Genomic DNA, 14,124 nt, shown 5'->3' on the forward strand with positions numbered 1-14,124 from the left:
TCATATGCAGTGACAGTAGACATGTCAGGAATTGTTGGCACGTCCTTCAGTCCGGACCAGATGTCCAAACCGGCCCTTGACTTATGACACAGGTGCACACTTGGCGCTGCTGCTGTGTTGATGCACGTGCGGCTACTGCGCATACATTTTGCACACAAACACAGAAAAAAAAGATTTTTTTATTGTTTGTGGAGCGCACTTTGAGGGTTACACCACCCTTTAACAGACAGATGCACGCTTGTCGCTGCTGCTTTGAGGATGCAGGTTCGGCTACAGCCCACACAATTCACAAAGACAGAAAAAAAAAGAAGAATTTTTTATTTTGTTTGGAGTGCAATTTGGGGGTTACAGCAGCCTTTAATGGACAAGCCAGCCGGCCCTTTACTTATGACACAGGCGCACGCAGTCGCTGAATGGTGAAAGTGTGCAGAAATTTTTCGGGCCACCCAAAGCGTCTCCTGCACGCCCGTCGCTTTTCAGAAAATTCGGCACCACCAACTTTATTGTGTGAGCAAAACATGGGACGTGCTGCAATTTGCCCAGATGTAATGCCCGCACAATATTGGTGGCGTTGTCAGATATCAGAAATCCCCAGGAGAGTCTAAGTGGGGTAAGCCACTGGGCGATGAATTCCCTCAGTTTCTCTAAGAGGTTGTCGGCGGTGTGCCTCTTACTGAAACCGGTGATACACAGCGTAGCCTGCCTTGGAACGAGCTGGCGTTTCTGAGATGCTGCTACTGGTGATGCTGCTGTTGTTGCTGCGTAAGGTGATACATTTACCCAGTGGGCTGTCACAGTCATATAGTCCTTAGTCTGCCCTGTTCCAATTGTCCACATGTCCGTGGTTAAGTGGACATTGGGTACAACCGCATTTTTCAGGACACTGAGGACAATTTTTCTAACGTTTCTGTACAGTCTCGGTATCGCCTGCCTAGTGAAGTGGAATCTAGATGGGATTTGGAACCGGGGACATACTACCTCCATCAATTGTCTAAATCCCACTGCACTAATGGCGGATACTGGACGCACGTCTAACACCAACATAGCAGTGAAGGCCTCAGTTATACGTTTTGCTTCAGGATGACTGCTGTCGTACTTCATCCTCCTCGCTAAGGACTGTTGGAGGGTCAATTGTTTAGTAAAAGTAGTGGTGTTCCTACTTCCTCTCTGGGATGATAAACGACTTCCAGCAGCAGCGGCAGCAGTAGGCGTAGCAATGCAGTATCCTCCGGAGGAATCCCGGATAGGAGAGTCAGTCATGCCAGTGACATGGCCTGCAGGACTACTTCCGATCCTTACTAAGGAGGAAATTGACGAGGAGGGAGTTGACGGTGTGGTTTGCAGGCGCTTGGATACAACAGGACAAAGGGATTTAGGTGTCCCTGGACTACTTATGGTCTTAGTCAAAGTTTCTGTACTTGACAATAACTTTTTATGAACGCACTGCAGGTGACGTATAAGGGAGGATGTTCCTAGGTGGTTAACGTCCCTACCCCTACTTATTTCACCTTTACATATGGTACATATGGCAAGACAGTTGTTGTCTGGATTTGGATAGAAAGCAGCAGCAACAGCACTAGGAGGAAGTGGTTCTTGATCTTTCCCTATTTTATTTTTATCGGAGAAAGTTTGGTCCTCCATTTATGTTATATTGATATATACGTGTGGCTAAGGCGCACACAAACACAGAAAATATTTTTTAATTTTTGTTGGAGACTAGTGCACTTTGTGGGTTACACCACCCTTTAAGAAATGAGCCTGCCGGCCCTTTACTTATGGGACACAGGCGCACGCTTGGCGCTGCTCCTTTGTTGATGCACGTGCAGCTACAGCCTACACAATTCACAAAGACAGAAAAAAAAAAGAAGAATTTTTTATTCTTTGTGGAGTGCACTTTGAGGGTTACACCACCCTTTAACAGACAGACGCACGCTTGTCGCTGCTGCTTTGAGGATGCACGTACAAGTGCAAACAATTCACAAACACAGAAGAAAATGTTTTATTTTTGTTGGAGTGCACTTTGGGGGTTACACCACCCTTTAACAGACAGACGCACGCTTGGCGCTGCTGCTTTGAGGATGCATGTGCAGCCACAGTGCACACAATTCACAAACACAGAAAATATTTTTTTATTTGGTTTGGAGTGCACTTTGTGGGTTACAGCACCCTTTAACGGTCAAGCCAGCCGGCCCTTTACTTATGACACAGGCGCACGCTTGGCGCTACTTTGTTGATGCACGTGCGGCTACTGCGCATGCAATTCACAAACACAAAAAAATATATTTTTTAATTTTTTTTGGAGTGCACTTTGGGGGTTACAGCACCCTTTAACGGACAAGCCAGCCGGCCCTTTACTTATGGGACACAGGCGCACGCTTGGCGCAGCTCCTTTGTTGGTGCACTTGCAGCCACAGTACACACAATTCACAAACACAGAAAATATTTTTTTATTTGGTTTGGAGTGCACTTTGTGGGTTACAGCACCCTTTAACGGTCAAGCCAGCCGGCCCTTTACTTATGACACAGGCGCACGCTTGGCGCTACTTTGTTGATGCACGTGCGGCTACTGCGCATGCAATTCACAAACACAAAAAAATATATTTTTTAATTTTTTTTGGAGTGCACTTTGGGGGTTACAGCACCCTTTAACGGACAAGCCAGCCGGCCCTTTACTTATGGGACACAGGCGCACGCTTGGCGCAGCTCCTTTGTTGATGCACTTGCAGCCACAGTACACACAATTCACAAACACAGAAAATATTTTTTTATTTGGTTTGGAGTGCACTTTGTGGGTTACAGCACCCTTTAACGGTCAAGCCAGCCGGCCCTTTACTTATGACACAGGCGCACGCTTGGCGCTACTTTGTTGATGCACGTGCGGCTACTGCGCACACAATTCACAAACACAGAAAAAATATTTATTTTTTTTGCACTTGGGGGAACACCCCTGATGGACAGAGCACCCCCTGGACAACACTACAGCACCCCGTTAGGACTGGGACACTGCACAGGACTTTGGAGTGGACACAGCCCCTATGGACAACTGACTGCACAACACAGTCCAGCCAGCCCCTATGGACTTTGGAGGAGTGGACACAGACCCTATGGACAACAGCAGCACAGCACAATACAGCCAGCCCCTATGGACTTTGGAGGAGTGGACACAGCCCCTATGGACAACAGCAGCACAGCGCAGCACAGCACAACACTACACTGCACTACACTACACTACACAGCCCAGCCAGCCCTAACTCCCACCCTCCCTCTTCACTGTCCACAGCCGAGTGAGAAAATGTCGCCGACGCGGGTACCTTATATAGAATCCAAAACCCGCGAGACCCGGAAGGCGGGTTGATGACGTTTTGCCTCGATTTCAGATCCGAGTCAGGCGGGAAAAGTCAAGCCTGACTCGGATCGGTCTCGGATCGGGGGGGCTCGGGGGGTTCGGATTTCAGAAATCGGAACCTGCTCACCCCTAACCCCTATATATATATATATATATATATATACACACACATATTTATTCACCGTTTACTATATTTTCATGTAATAATTTAATTTATATTTTATAAATGTTGTGATTATACATTTAATAAATTGTGTTATTTAACATTTTGGAAAAATCCAGTATATACAGTTATTCTGAATCAGGGCGAACCTTTTTTAAAAAATTACGGCCACCGGGCCACTCGCACAGCTGTGGGTGACCACCCACAGCTTGTGTGTGCGGCCTGGCGATGGTCACGATTATCGCGACCATTGGCATTGCGAGGAGACCCTTGTGGTAGAGTCTCAGCACTCGCAATGCCAAGTGGACTTCCTGCGCTAATAGACCAGGAAGTCCACTACTGACATCACGAGTAATGTCAATAGGGCCGCCCACAAACGGCAGGCGTTCCTTCGGGAACGCCTCTGTTTGTACAGCCACCCCCCCTCCCCGCCTACAAAACGGGGCGAGCTGTCGATTAACATCGACAGCTGTCCCGTTTTGTTGCGAGCCCCGGAGCGAGTGATTTCTCACTCGCTACGGGGCTTGCACACGCCGCACATGCACATTGACTCACCATCGACAATCAATGCGCTCGCGAGAGGGTCTGAATCAGGCCCTTAGTTTACTTATATAGCACCAGTATACTGTATGTGTGTTTGTATATAGCCCAAATTTATAAACATTAGCCTCTTTCACACATGCACAGTGCATATAATAGATAGATAGATAGATAGATAGATAGATAGATAGATAGATAGATAGATAGATAGATCTGAAAATATAGATAGAATATTAGATAGACAGATATGTGACAGATAGGTAGATAGACAGACAAGACAGAGAGACAGATAGATATGATATAGATAGATAGATAGATGTGAGATAGATAGATAGATAGATAGATATGAGATAGAATATCAGATAGATATGAGATAGATAGATAGATAGATAGATAGATAGATAGATAGATAGATAGATAGATAGATAGATAGATATGAGACAGATAGATATGAGATAGAAAGATAGATAGATTGGATAGATAGATAGATAGATAGATAGATAGATAGATAGATAGATAGATATGAGATAGAGAGATAGAATATCAGATAGATAGATAGATAGATATGAGATAGAGAGATAGAATATCAGATAGATAGATAGATAGATAGATAGATAACGGGGCGTATTTATAATGGGTGCAGGGTGGGCCCGCACCGCACACCCTACACCTATAATACTTACCTCTCCAGAGTCCCACGTCTGGTGTCTCCGTCTGTAAAAACGGCTGGAAAATGGCCGCCGCAGCCATTTTCCCGTCGTTTACGCATGCGCAGTGAAAATGGCTGCAGCGACCATTTTCCCGGTGACATGTGCATGCGCTATAGACTCTGGGCACACTCTAGTGCCCAGAGTCTATAAGTGCGGCGCTGCCTGCGCACCGATCAGTGCACAGCCGACCGCCTGACAGAGAGGAGGGGGCCCATGTCAGAGACTGCACACAGTCCCCCTCCTCTCTAGAAACGCCCCTGGATAGATAGATAGATAGATAGATAGATAGATAGATAGATAGATAGATAGATAGATAGATAGATATTATACACACTGTGCATGCATGAAAGAGGTTCTCCAAAATGTTAAATAACACAATTTATTAAATGTATAATCACATCATGTATAAAATATGGATTCAATTATTACATGAAAATATAGCAAACAGCCAGAATCTGCACATATTGGTCTCTTATTGCTTGCACAGAGTGTGGGTGTCTGTAAAATGAGTCTGAATTGAATGTAAAAGGGAGTGCAGGTGTGCAGAGCTGACAATTTCACTTACCAGACCCTGTTAAGATCATTCAACAGCTCCTCATCATCTTGTCTGGGAGCTTCATCTATAAATGGCCAGGCTAGCTGGTAGGAGAGGGAAGTGGAGGGGAGGAGTCTGGAGAGGGAAGTAGATGGGTGGTGCCATCACTCCTCATTGTTGTGTTTGTTCTTCTACATTTAACACTGTCTGCATGTGCCTGTCAGACTTGGGCAGTGTCAGAGCAGGGGAGAAGTGCAGCAGCAGCTGTAGCTTATAAGTTATAAGGTCCATGGCTGCCACCAGCATTAAACAGCATAAGGATGACATCCCGGGGCCCTAGGCAGCTGTCTAAAGGTAGCGCCGGCCCTGGCAGCAGGGAGGGTGTGGGCGGCTGAAGTGGGCGGAGCGGATACTTCTCTGCGTGATCACGTCACTGCGGCCCTGCCCCCTTGTTTTATAATGCCAATATTTCCGGCATTACAAAGCGAGGGACGGGGCTACGATGACGCGATTCAGCGCGAATTGTGTCATCGCCCCCAAATCGCCCACTTTCATGTGCGGGCGCGGGGGGGCGGCTGACAATGTGGGGGACTTGCCTACTCTTGCGGGGTGCCAGGAGTATCACATGATTTTCAGGAGGCTCTCCCGAAAGTCCCTGGAAAGTAGGCAAGTATGCATTGCATAGGCAGTAGGACACCATATAGCTCCCATATGCTCCAGAATAGTTTTAAATGCCAAATAAATCCTGTATGCTACCATGTAGCCCATAATAGCCTCATATACCAATGTATAACTTCACATGTCCCCATAATTACTTCAATGTCTCTGTACAACCTCAAACGAAATATAATGTAATGCACCCACACAGTCATAGCCCAGAGTACTCACCCCAGATCCTAGGTCTCCACACTCTGGGTGAATTTACCAATGATCTCCAGAAATAGGCATTGTACTAAGATGACACTCAGCTTGTGTTTGGTTACACAATACTAACATTTGTGGTTACTAATAAACTGAGCTGAAATTGGCTGTCATTAAGTGGCAGTAACCAGAGTTACAGTATGGTGAGCTCCAATCATCATATGACTCTTCCAATCCAGCGTTCTCACTGTGGCACCAAATGATTTAGTAGGTTGATAATAAATAAAGCATATGGGGCAGATGTATGAAGATCTGGGAAGTGATAAAGTGGAGACTGATAAAAGACTAACCAATCATCTCCCAATTGTAATTTTTCAAACACAGCCTGTAACATGACAGTTGGGAGCTGAGTGGTTGGTCGTTTAACACTCTCCACTTTATCACTCTCCAGAGCTTCTATACCCAGGGGTTAAGCGGGCCGTAACTGCGTTCTCATCCAGATGTTTCCTCTTTTGAAAATACAACTCAATTAATGCGGTATATTCAATTGCGAGAGAGGTTTAGCGAGGCTAAAACCTTACGCCCTTGGGGCCAATTTTGGAATCCCGCAGGTATGCGCGCTCCCGATACCCACGGGATTTAACTAAAAAAACAGTGGACACAGGGTTTTCATCACTGAAAACCACAGGCCACGTAAATTTACAAAAGAAAAAAAAAAAGTCACTTACCTGTCCGGGTCTCCATGGCTCCCGGTGGCATCCCCTCTCTCTTCTTACTGGAGAGGGGGCTGCTGGGAGTCCCGTGGGCTCCTGGGAGGCTCCAGGGGCTGGTGGGTGCGGCAAGGGCTGCTGGGAGATGTAGTTCTCCCAGCGCCCATTATGGGGGGGCCACAGTGACACTGGGGGGGCACACTGACACCTGGACACAAACACACACACTCATGCACACACACACTCATACACACTTACAAACACCACACACACTCCTCACATACTCACCCCTGCTGCAGAAGAGCCGGCTCCCGACGCAGGATGAATAAGACACAGTGGCGTAACTACTGCCCCCGCAGCCCCCGCGGTGGCTTGGAGGCGCCGGGGGCAGTGGTTACACCACTGCAACTGTGAGCGCTGGCCTCTGAAGTGATTGGAGACTAAGAAACAGGGGTGTTCTCAATGCAGAGTGCCGGCGGTGTCGGCAGAGCAGAGGTTCTAGCGGTGTCCTCAGTGCATGTGTGCTGACAGTGGGCCTGATTCAGAGCCGAATGCTCTGACCAGAGCGCTCGCTCTGAATCAGGTCCCTCCTTCCTGAAAATGGAGCGTCCTCTTGGACGCTCGCATAGCTGTGGGTGACCACCCACAGCATATGCGAGCGTCCATGATGATGGTCGCGATGGTCTTGACCACCACGACCATCGGGCTTGCGACGGAGACCCTGCGGTAGGGTCTCGCTGCCGCAAGCCCAGGAGTGATTTTGGCTCTATCAGAGCCAAAATCACTCCCACTGACGTTGTGGCACCCCACCAACACCCTGTGTTCCTACCCACGCTGATATGCCTCTATGTAAATGTAAAATATTAATGTGACTCCTGCCATTGTCTAATATAGGGCATGATTTAACTGGTTTCATTAAGGTTCAGGGACTATTTGCACTGCCTCCTCAGTGGTGGTGGACGTTAGGGGACCAGTGAGTACTGTAGCAGGCTCAAGGATTTGACCTAGAGAAAAATGGCAGTTGGTGTGTGCAGTTGGTGAGGTAGCTAGACAGGAGAAGGGGCTGTGCTGCCTTGATGCTTACCTGAGGGCTGCGGCCGTACTCCGGGACAAGCAGCGGAGGTCTCTGAGGCGGGGAACATCTGATGGGACTAAGCAGTGTTATCCGGGGAGGTTCTGAGAACAATCAGCATAAGAGAGGTGTGTCAGATGACCCCTAAGGGAGTGCCTCAAGCGGAGCTGCAGAAATATAGAGACTGAGCTTGTAAAGGAGTCGGAGGTAAGAAGCTGCTGCAACCTCCCAAATAGACACTCAGTGACATTGGCGCTTATTAACTGGAGGCCTACAGTTGTCCACCGTTACATATGCACAGCAGTCCCTTCAGAGATCAGCGTGGGGTTTATAGACTGCATCATAACAGTAAGAGTAACCCCCTGATATCGCATATTGGAGATTAGGTACAACAGTTACCAGCAGTGTTAGGGGGACACTTCAGTGCCAGCACCTGTAATACTATGAGTATGAACTAAGGTTGCTAAGCAGAGAAGGAACTGACTGTAATACCAACACCATCGCAGCAGGATCATTTACAGAGGATTACAGTATTGCATTAAATACAGAAAAGTACTGTAGCTAGTTTAAGAACTATTCTTCATATCCCGGGCAACGAAGGGTGCACCCTATTAACTATTTCAGCGCTGAACTAGCAGTGTATGAGACATGTAAAGTGCAGTAGTGTGAGTGTATTCTTGATGTAAACTTATCCGTTTAGCATACTCATGTGAGGTTTTTTGTATATATTTTAGAGATATTAAGGGAATTGCAAAATCAGTCATTTGATAATTGCCACTAGAGAATACTTACCCATTTATAGTTTGCAGGTTCGAAGTCCAGAGTTCGCTAGTGATCTGCAGGTTCCTGAAAAATAAAATAAACAAGAGTGTTAATGTGTGTGTTACTGTCTACTGAAATGCATTGTTGATATATGCCAAGTGTTTCTTTGTTCTTGCAAAGTATAATAAACATAAGAAAGGATTCACTATTGCCATCTTTACTGCTATACTATATTGTATGATTACATTGTGAATAAATCCATAGTATAGGGTATCACAAATTGGCGTCCGCGAACAGGATACGACCAGAAAATGTCAGGACCTCAGCCTCCTGCATCAACCACGGGCCGGAGACGATTACCTGCCTCTCCAGGACAGAGAGCTTCACCATCAACAAATGCCTCACCCAGCAGTGGTATGGTACATATGACACAGACATCACCCATTATGATGCCATACTATTTTGGGGCTCCATGGTTACCCATGTATTCAGGGGAGATATGCACACAGGGTGCGAGCACTATTGAAGAATTTAAGGACAAAATGCGATCAATGTTCAAATTATATCCACTGAATGACGAACAAAGAGTGGAAATAGTCATTGGACAGTTGAAAGGAGCTGCTTTGCGAGAGGTGAAAGCGTGGGCGGATGATGAAAGAAAAACAGCGGAGGATATTTTCAAAAAGTTACAAAGTATATTTGACGCAAGGACAGTCTCTGAACTTAGAAGATGTTTGTATGCTAGGAAACAGCAACCTCAAGAGTCACTGAGAGAATTTGCTCTGGGCCTACAGGAAACTATGAAGGACATCCAAGCCCGAGAATCGAGGGAAGTAGAACGAGTCGACGAGACTCTAATTAATTTATTTATCGAAGGGGCGCGAGGAGAAGCCATACGGGCCCAACTCAGGATGTTGAGACGTCAGAATCCTGTATGCCCATTCTCCAAGTTCAAGGAAGCGGTATTAGATATTCTTGGGCTCAATCAGAATGCTGATCTTGAATTTGACTCATCTACAGAACAGTGGGAAGTTGGATATTCTAGAGAAGCCAAACCATATATGACGCCAGACACTACGTCGCCTAAGGAAACAGTCACCCAACAAGTACAGTCTGGTCAAGATCTGATCGGAATTTTTACTAGTGCTGTCACTGAAATTATGAAGGAGATAAAAGTGATTCGTCAAGAGCAGGCTGGAGCAAAATGCAGAGACTGGCACCAAGAGCGTGGGGGAAGGAACCAGTCTTACTGGGACAGTCCTCGAGAGATAGGTCGACATCCAACAGACCAATTTGATACACAAGGGAGGCCTATCTGCAGAAAGTGCTGGCAAAGTGGCCACATTGAACGTTATTGCATCCAGAGAGAGCATGAGGACCAGCCCTCAGGAGAGACAGAAAGAATAGGTCCAAAAATGGAAGAAGGGCAACCCAGAGATGCGAGTTTGAGCCCAATAGTACAGAACAAAATAAAATTTGTGAGCACACCGACTGCAGGGAATGTTACCTCAGCTATCGCAAAAAGGATTTCAGGAAAGGTTGTATGGTTCCACATGCAACGAGGTTATGGATTCATAAATCGAGATGACTCCAAGAGCGATATTTTTGTACATTACTCAACCATCCTAAAGAACAACCCAGGAAAATATCTTCGAAGTCTGGGAGATGGAGAGTTGGTAGAGTTTTACGTGGTTGAAGGAGAGAAAGGTGCAAAGGCCACTAATGTAACTGGTCCTGGTGGAGTTCCAGTCCAAGGCAGCAAATATGCATCAAGCCACAACCATTATTGGCATTATCCACATCGTAGAGGTCCTCCACATAACTATCGACACAGTGAACGTAAAAAGAGTCCAGAAGAAGTTGAAAGAGTGGCAGAGGAAAAGAGGGTTAATCAACAACGTCCTTACTGGAGGAGTCGCTACCCATCCTACTGGCTAAAGAGACCATATGGACACAAACAATATCCCGATCTCCCAGAGCGTGGTGAAAGGCTGGATGGAGTGTTTGGTAAAGATGTAGGAATGCAAAATATACAGTTGTGCCAGTACCGGCAAGAAATAGTCCGGCCAACATCTCCTCAAGAACCACAACCAAAGAGTCGACCAAAAGTGTATGACAGCGCTTCTCATATGCTCCTCTGCAATCAACAAGAGTTGAGTACAGCTGTACATAAAGAAGACACAAAGAAAGCTCTGGACTCACCCTTAGCAGAGAGGTTGGGGTCCCCTGAACAGAATTGCCTGGATTCTGTTATGGAAATATCGAAATCTGTTGTTCTGGAGGAGCCATGTCTTGTATCCAAAGAGCCCTTACTGTCTATGCCATCAGAGTATAAATTCCCAGTCCATGAGTATACTGAACTAAGTTCAAGTGAAATAGCATTAATTATGCAAAGAGTTCTGGGAAAATCGAAAAAGGAAAACAAGAATGCCCCGCATATTCAATGTAGACACTAGCCTGTGAGGTAGAGTATTCAAAAGTACATAACTTAAAGAAACTTTGTGTTAATATGTAACAAATGTAGTAATCTGTTATGCTATTGTTACATTATAGCAAGGAGCTAAAGTTTTCTAGACTTACCTGGTAATTGTAACTAATTGTGATCTACGTCATGCAATGAAAGAATGTATCTAATATGTATTTAAATAATTCCGAAAAGATACTGATGTATAAAGTGGATGTCTTCAGGAGTATATAGAGGTCTAAGATGCATGAGGACACGCATCATTCTAGTGGGGAAGTATGTGGCACCCCACCAACACCCTGTGTTCCTACCCACGCTGATATGCCTCTATGTAAATGTAAAATATTAATGTGACTCCTGCCATTGTCTAATATAGGGCATGATTTAACTGGTTTCATTAAGGTTCAGGAACTATTTGCACTGCCTCCTCAGTGGTGGTGGACGTTAGGGGACCAGTGAGTACTGTAGCAGGCTCAAGGATTTGACCTAGAGAAAAATGGCAGTTGGTGTGTGCAGTTGGTGAGGTAGCTGGACAGGAGAAGGGGCTGTGCTGCCTTGATGCTTACCTGAGGGCTGCGGCCGTACTCCGGGACAAGCAGCGGAGGTCTCTGAGGCGGGGAACATCTGATGGGACTAAGCAGTGTTATCCGGGGAGGTTCTGAGAACAATCAGCATAAGAGAGGTGTGTCAGATGACCCCTAAGGGAGTGCCTCAAGCGGAGCTGCAGAAATATAGAGACTGAGCTTGTAAAGGAGTCGGAGGTAAGAAGCTGCTGCAACCTCCCAAATAGACACTCAGTGACATTGGCGCTTATTAACTGGAGGCCTACAGTTGTCCACCGTTACATATGCACAGCAGTCCCTTCAGAGATCAGCGTGGGGTTTATAGACTGCATCATAACAGTAAGAGTAACCCCCTGATATCGCATATTGGAGATTAGGTACAACAGTTACCAGCAGTGTTAGGGGGACACTTCAGTGCCAGCACCTGTAATACTATGAGTATGAACTAAGGTTGCTAAGCAGAGAAGGAACTGACTGTAATACCAACACCATCGCAGCAGGATCATTTACAGAGGATTACAGTATTGCATTAAATACAGAAAAGTACTGTAGCTAGTTTAAGAACTATTCTTCATATCCCGGGCAACGAAGGGTGCACCCTATTAACTATTTCAGCGCTGAACTAGCAGTGTATGAGACATGTAAAGTGCAGTAGTGTGAGTGTATTCTTGATGTAAACTTATCCGTTTAGCATACTCATGTGAGGTTTTTTGTATATATTTTAGAGATATTAAGGGAATTGCAAAATCAGTCATTTGATAATTGCCACTAGAGAATACTTACCCATTTATAGTTTGCAGGTTCGAAGTCCAGAGTTCGCTAGTGATCTGCAGGTTCCTGAAAAATAAAATAAACAAGAGTGTTAATGTGTGTGTTACTGTCTACTGAAATGCATTGTTGATATATGCCAAGTGTTTCTTTGTTCTTGCAAAGTATAATAAACATAAGAAAGGATTCACTATTGCCATCTTTACTGCTATACTATATTGTATGATTACATTGTGAATAAATCCATAGTATAGGGTATCACAAATTGGCGTCCGCGAACAGGATACGACCAGAAAATGTCAGGACCTCAGCCTCCTGCATCAACCACGGGCCGGAGACGATTACCTGCCTCTCCAGGACAGAGAGCTTCACCATCAACAAATGCCTCACCCAGCAGTGGTATGGTACATATGACACAGACATCACCCATTATGATGCCATACTATTTTGGGGCTCCATGGTTACCCATGTATTCAGGGGAGATATGCACACAGGGTGCGAGCACTATTGAAGAATTTAAGGACAAAATGCGATCAATGTTCAAATTATATCCACTGAATGACGAACAAAGAGTGGAAATAGTCATTGGACAGTTGAAAGGAGCTGCTTTGCGAGAGGTGAAAGCGTGGGCGGATGATGAAAGAAAAACAGCGGAGGATATTTTCAAAAAGTTACAAAGTATATTTGACGCAAGGACAGTCTCTGAACTTAGAAGATGTTTGTATGCTAGGAAACAGCAACCTCAAGAGTCACTGAGAGAATTTGCTCTGGGCCTACAGGAAACTATGAAGGACATCCAAGCCCGAGAATCGAGGGAAGTAGAACGAGTCGACGAGACTCTAATTAATTTATTTATCGAAGGGGCGCGAGGAGAAGCCATACGGGCCCAACTCAGGATGTTGAGACGTCAGAATCCTGTATGCCCATTCTCCAAGTTCAAGGAAGCGGTATTAGATATTCTTGGGCTCAATCAGAATGCTGATCTTGAATTTGACTCATCTACAGAACAGTGGGAAGTTGGATATTCTAGAGAAGCCAAACCATATATGACGCCAGACACTACGTCGCCTAAGGAAACAGTCACCCAACAAGTACAGTCTGGTCAAGATCTGATCGGAATTTTTACTAGTGCTGTCACTGAAATTATGAAGGAGATAAAAGTGATTCGTCAAGAGCAGGCTGGAGCAAAATGCAGAGACTGGCACCAAGAGCGTGGGGGAAGGAACCAGTCTTACTGGGACAGTCCTCGAGAGATAGGTCGACATCCAACAGACCAATTTGATACACAAGGGAGGCCTATCTGCAGAAAGTGCTGGCAAAGTGGCCACATTGAACGTTATTGCATCCAGAGAGAGCATGAGGACCAGCCCTCAGGAGAGACAGAAAGAATAGGTCCAAAAATGGAAGAAGGGCAACCCAGAGATGCGAGTTTGAGCCCAATAGTACAGAACAAAATAAAATTTGTGAGCACACCGACTGCAGGGAATGTTACCTCAGCTATCGCAAAAAGGATTTCAGGAAAGGTTGTATGGTTCCACATGCAACGAGGTTATGGATTCATAAATCGAGATGACTCCAAGAGCGATATTTTTGTACATTACTCAACCATCCTAAAGAACAACCCAGGAAA

General features: G+C 45.7%; 2 protein-coding genes across 2 annotated transcripts; both read left to right on the forward strand.

Moving 5' to 3' along the window:
• Positions 1-9,124: 9,124 nt before the first annotated feature.
• LOC148534628 (uncharacterized) lies at positions 9,125-10,718 on the forward strand. The gene is made up of 2 exons (XM_088465865.1): positions 9,125-9,805; positions 10,677-10,718. The coding sequence occupies exons 1-2, from the start codon at positions 9,125-9,127 to the stop codon at positions 10,716-10,718; spliced, it is 723 nt and encodes a 240-aa protein (XP_088321991.1).
• Positions 10,719-12,904: 2,186 nt separating this feature from the next.
• Positions 12,905-13,751, forward strand: LOC148534629 (uncharacterized). The gene is made up of 2 exons (XM_088465866.1): positions 12,905-13,590; positions 13,673-13,751. Exons 1-2 carry the CDS (start codon positions 12,905-12,907, stop codon positions 13,749-13,751), a joined length of 765 nt encoding a protein of 254 aa, XP_088321992.1.
• The last annotated feature ends 373 nt before the right edge of the window (positions 13,752-14,124 follow it).

Source organism: Taudactylus pleione, unplaced genomic scaffold (genome assembly GCF_031769625.1).
Source record: "Taudactylus pleione unplaced genomic scaffold, aTauple2 ptg000065l, whole genome shotgun sequence".
NCBI classification, from domain to species: domain Eukaryota; kingdom Metazoa; phylum Chordata; class Amphibia; order Anura; family Myobatrachidae; genus Taudactylus; species Taudactylus pleione.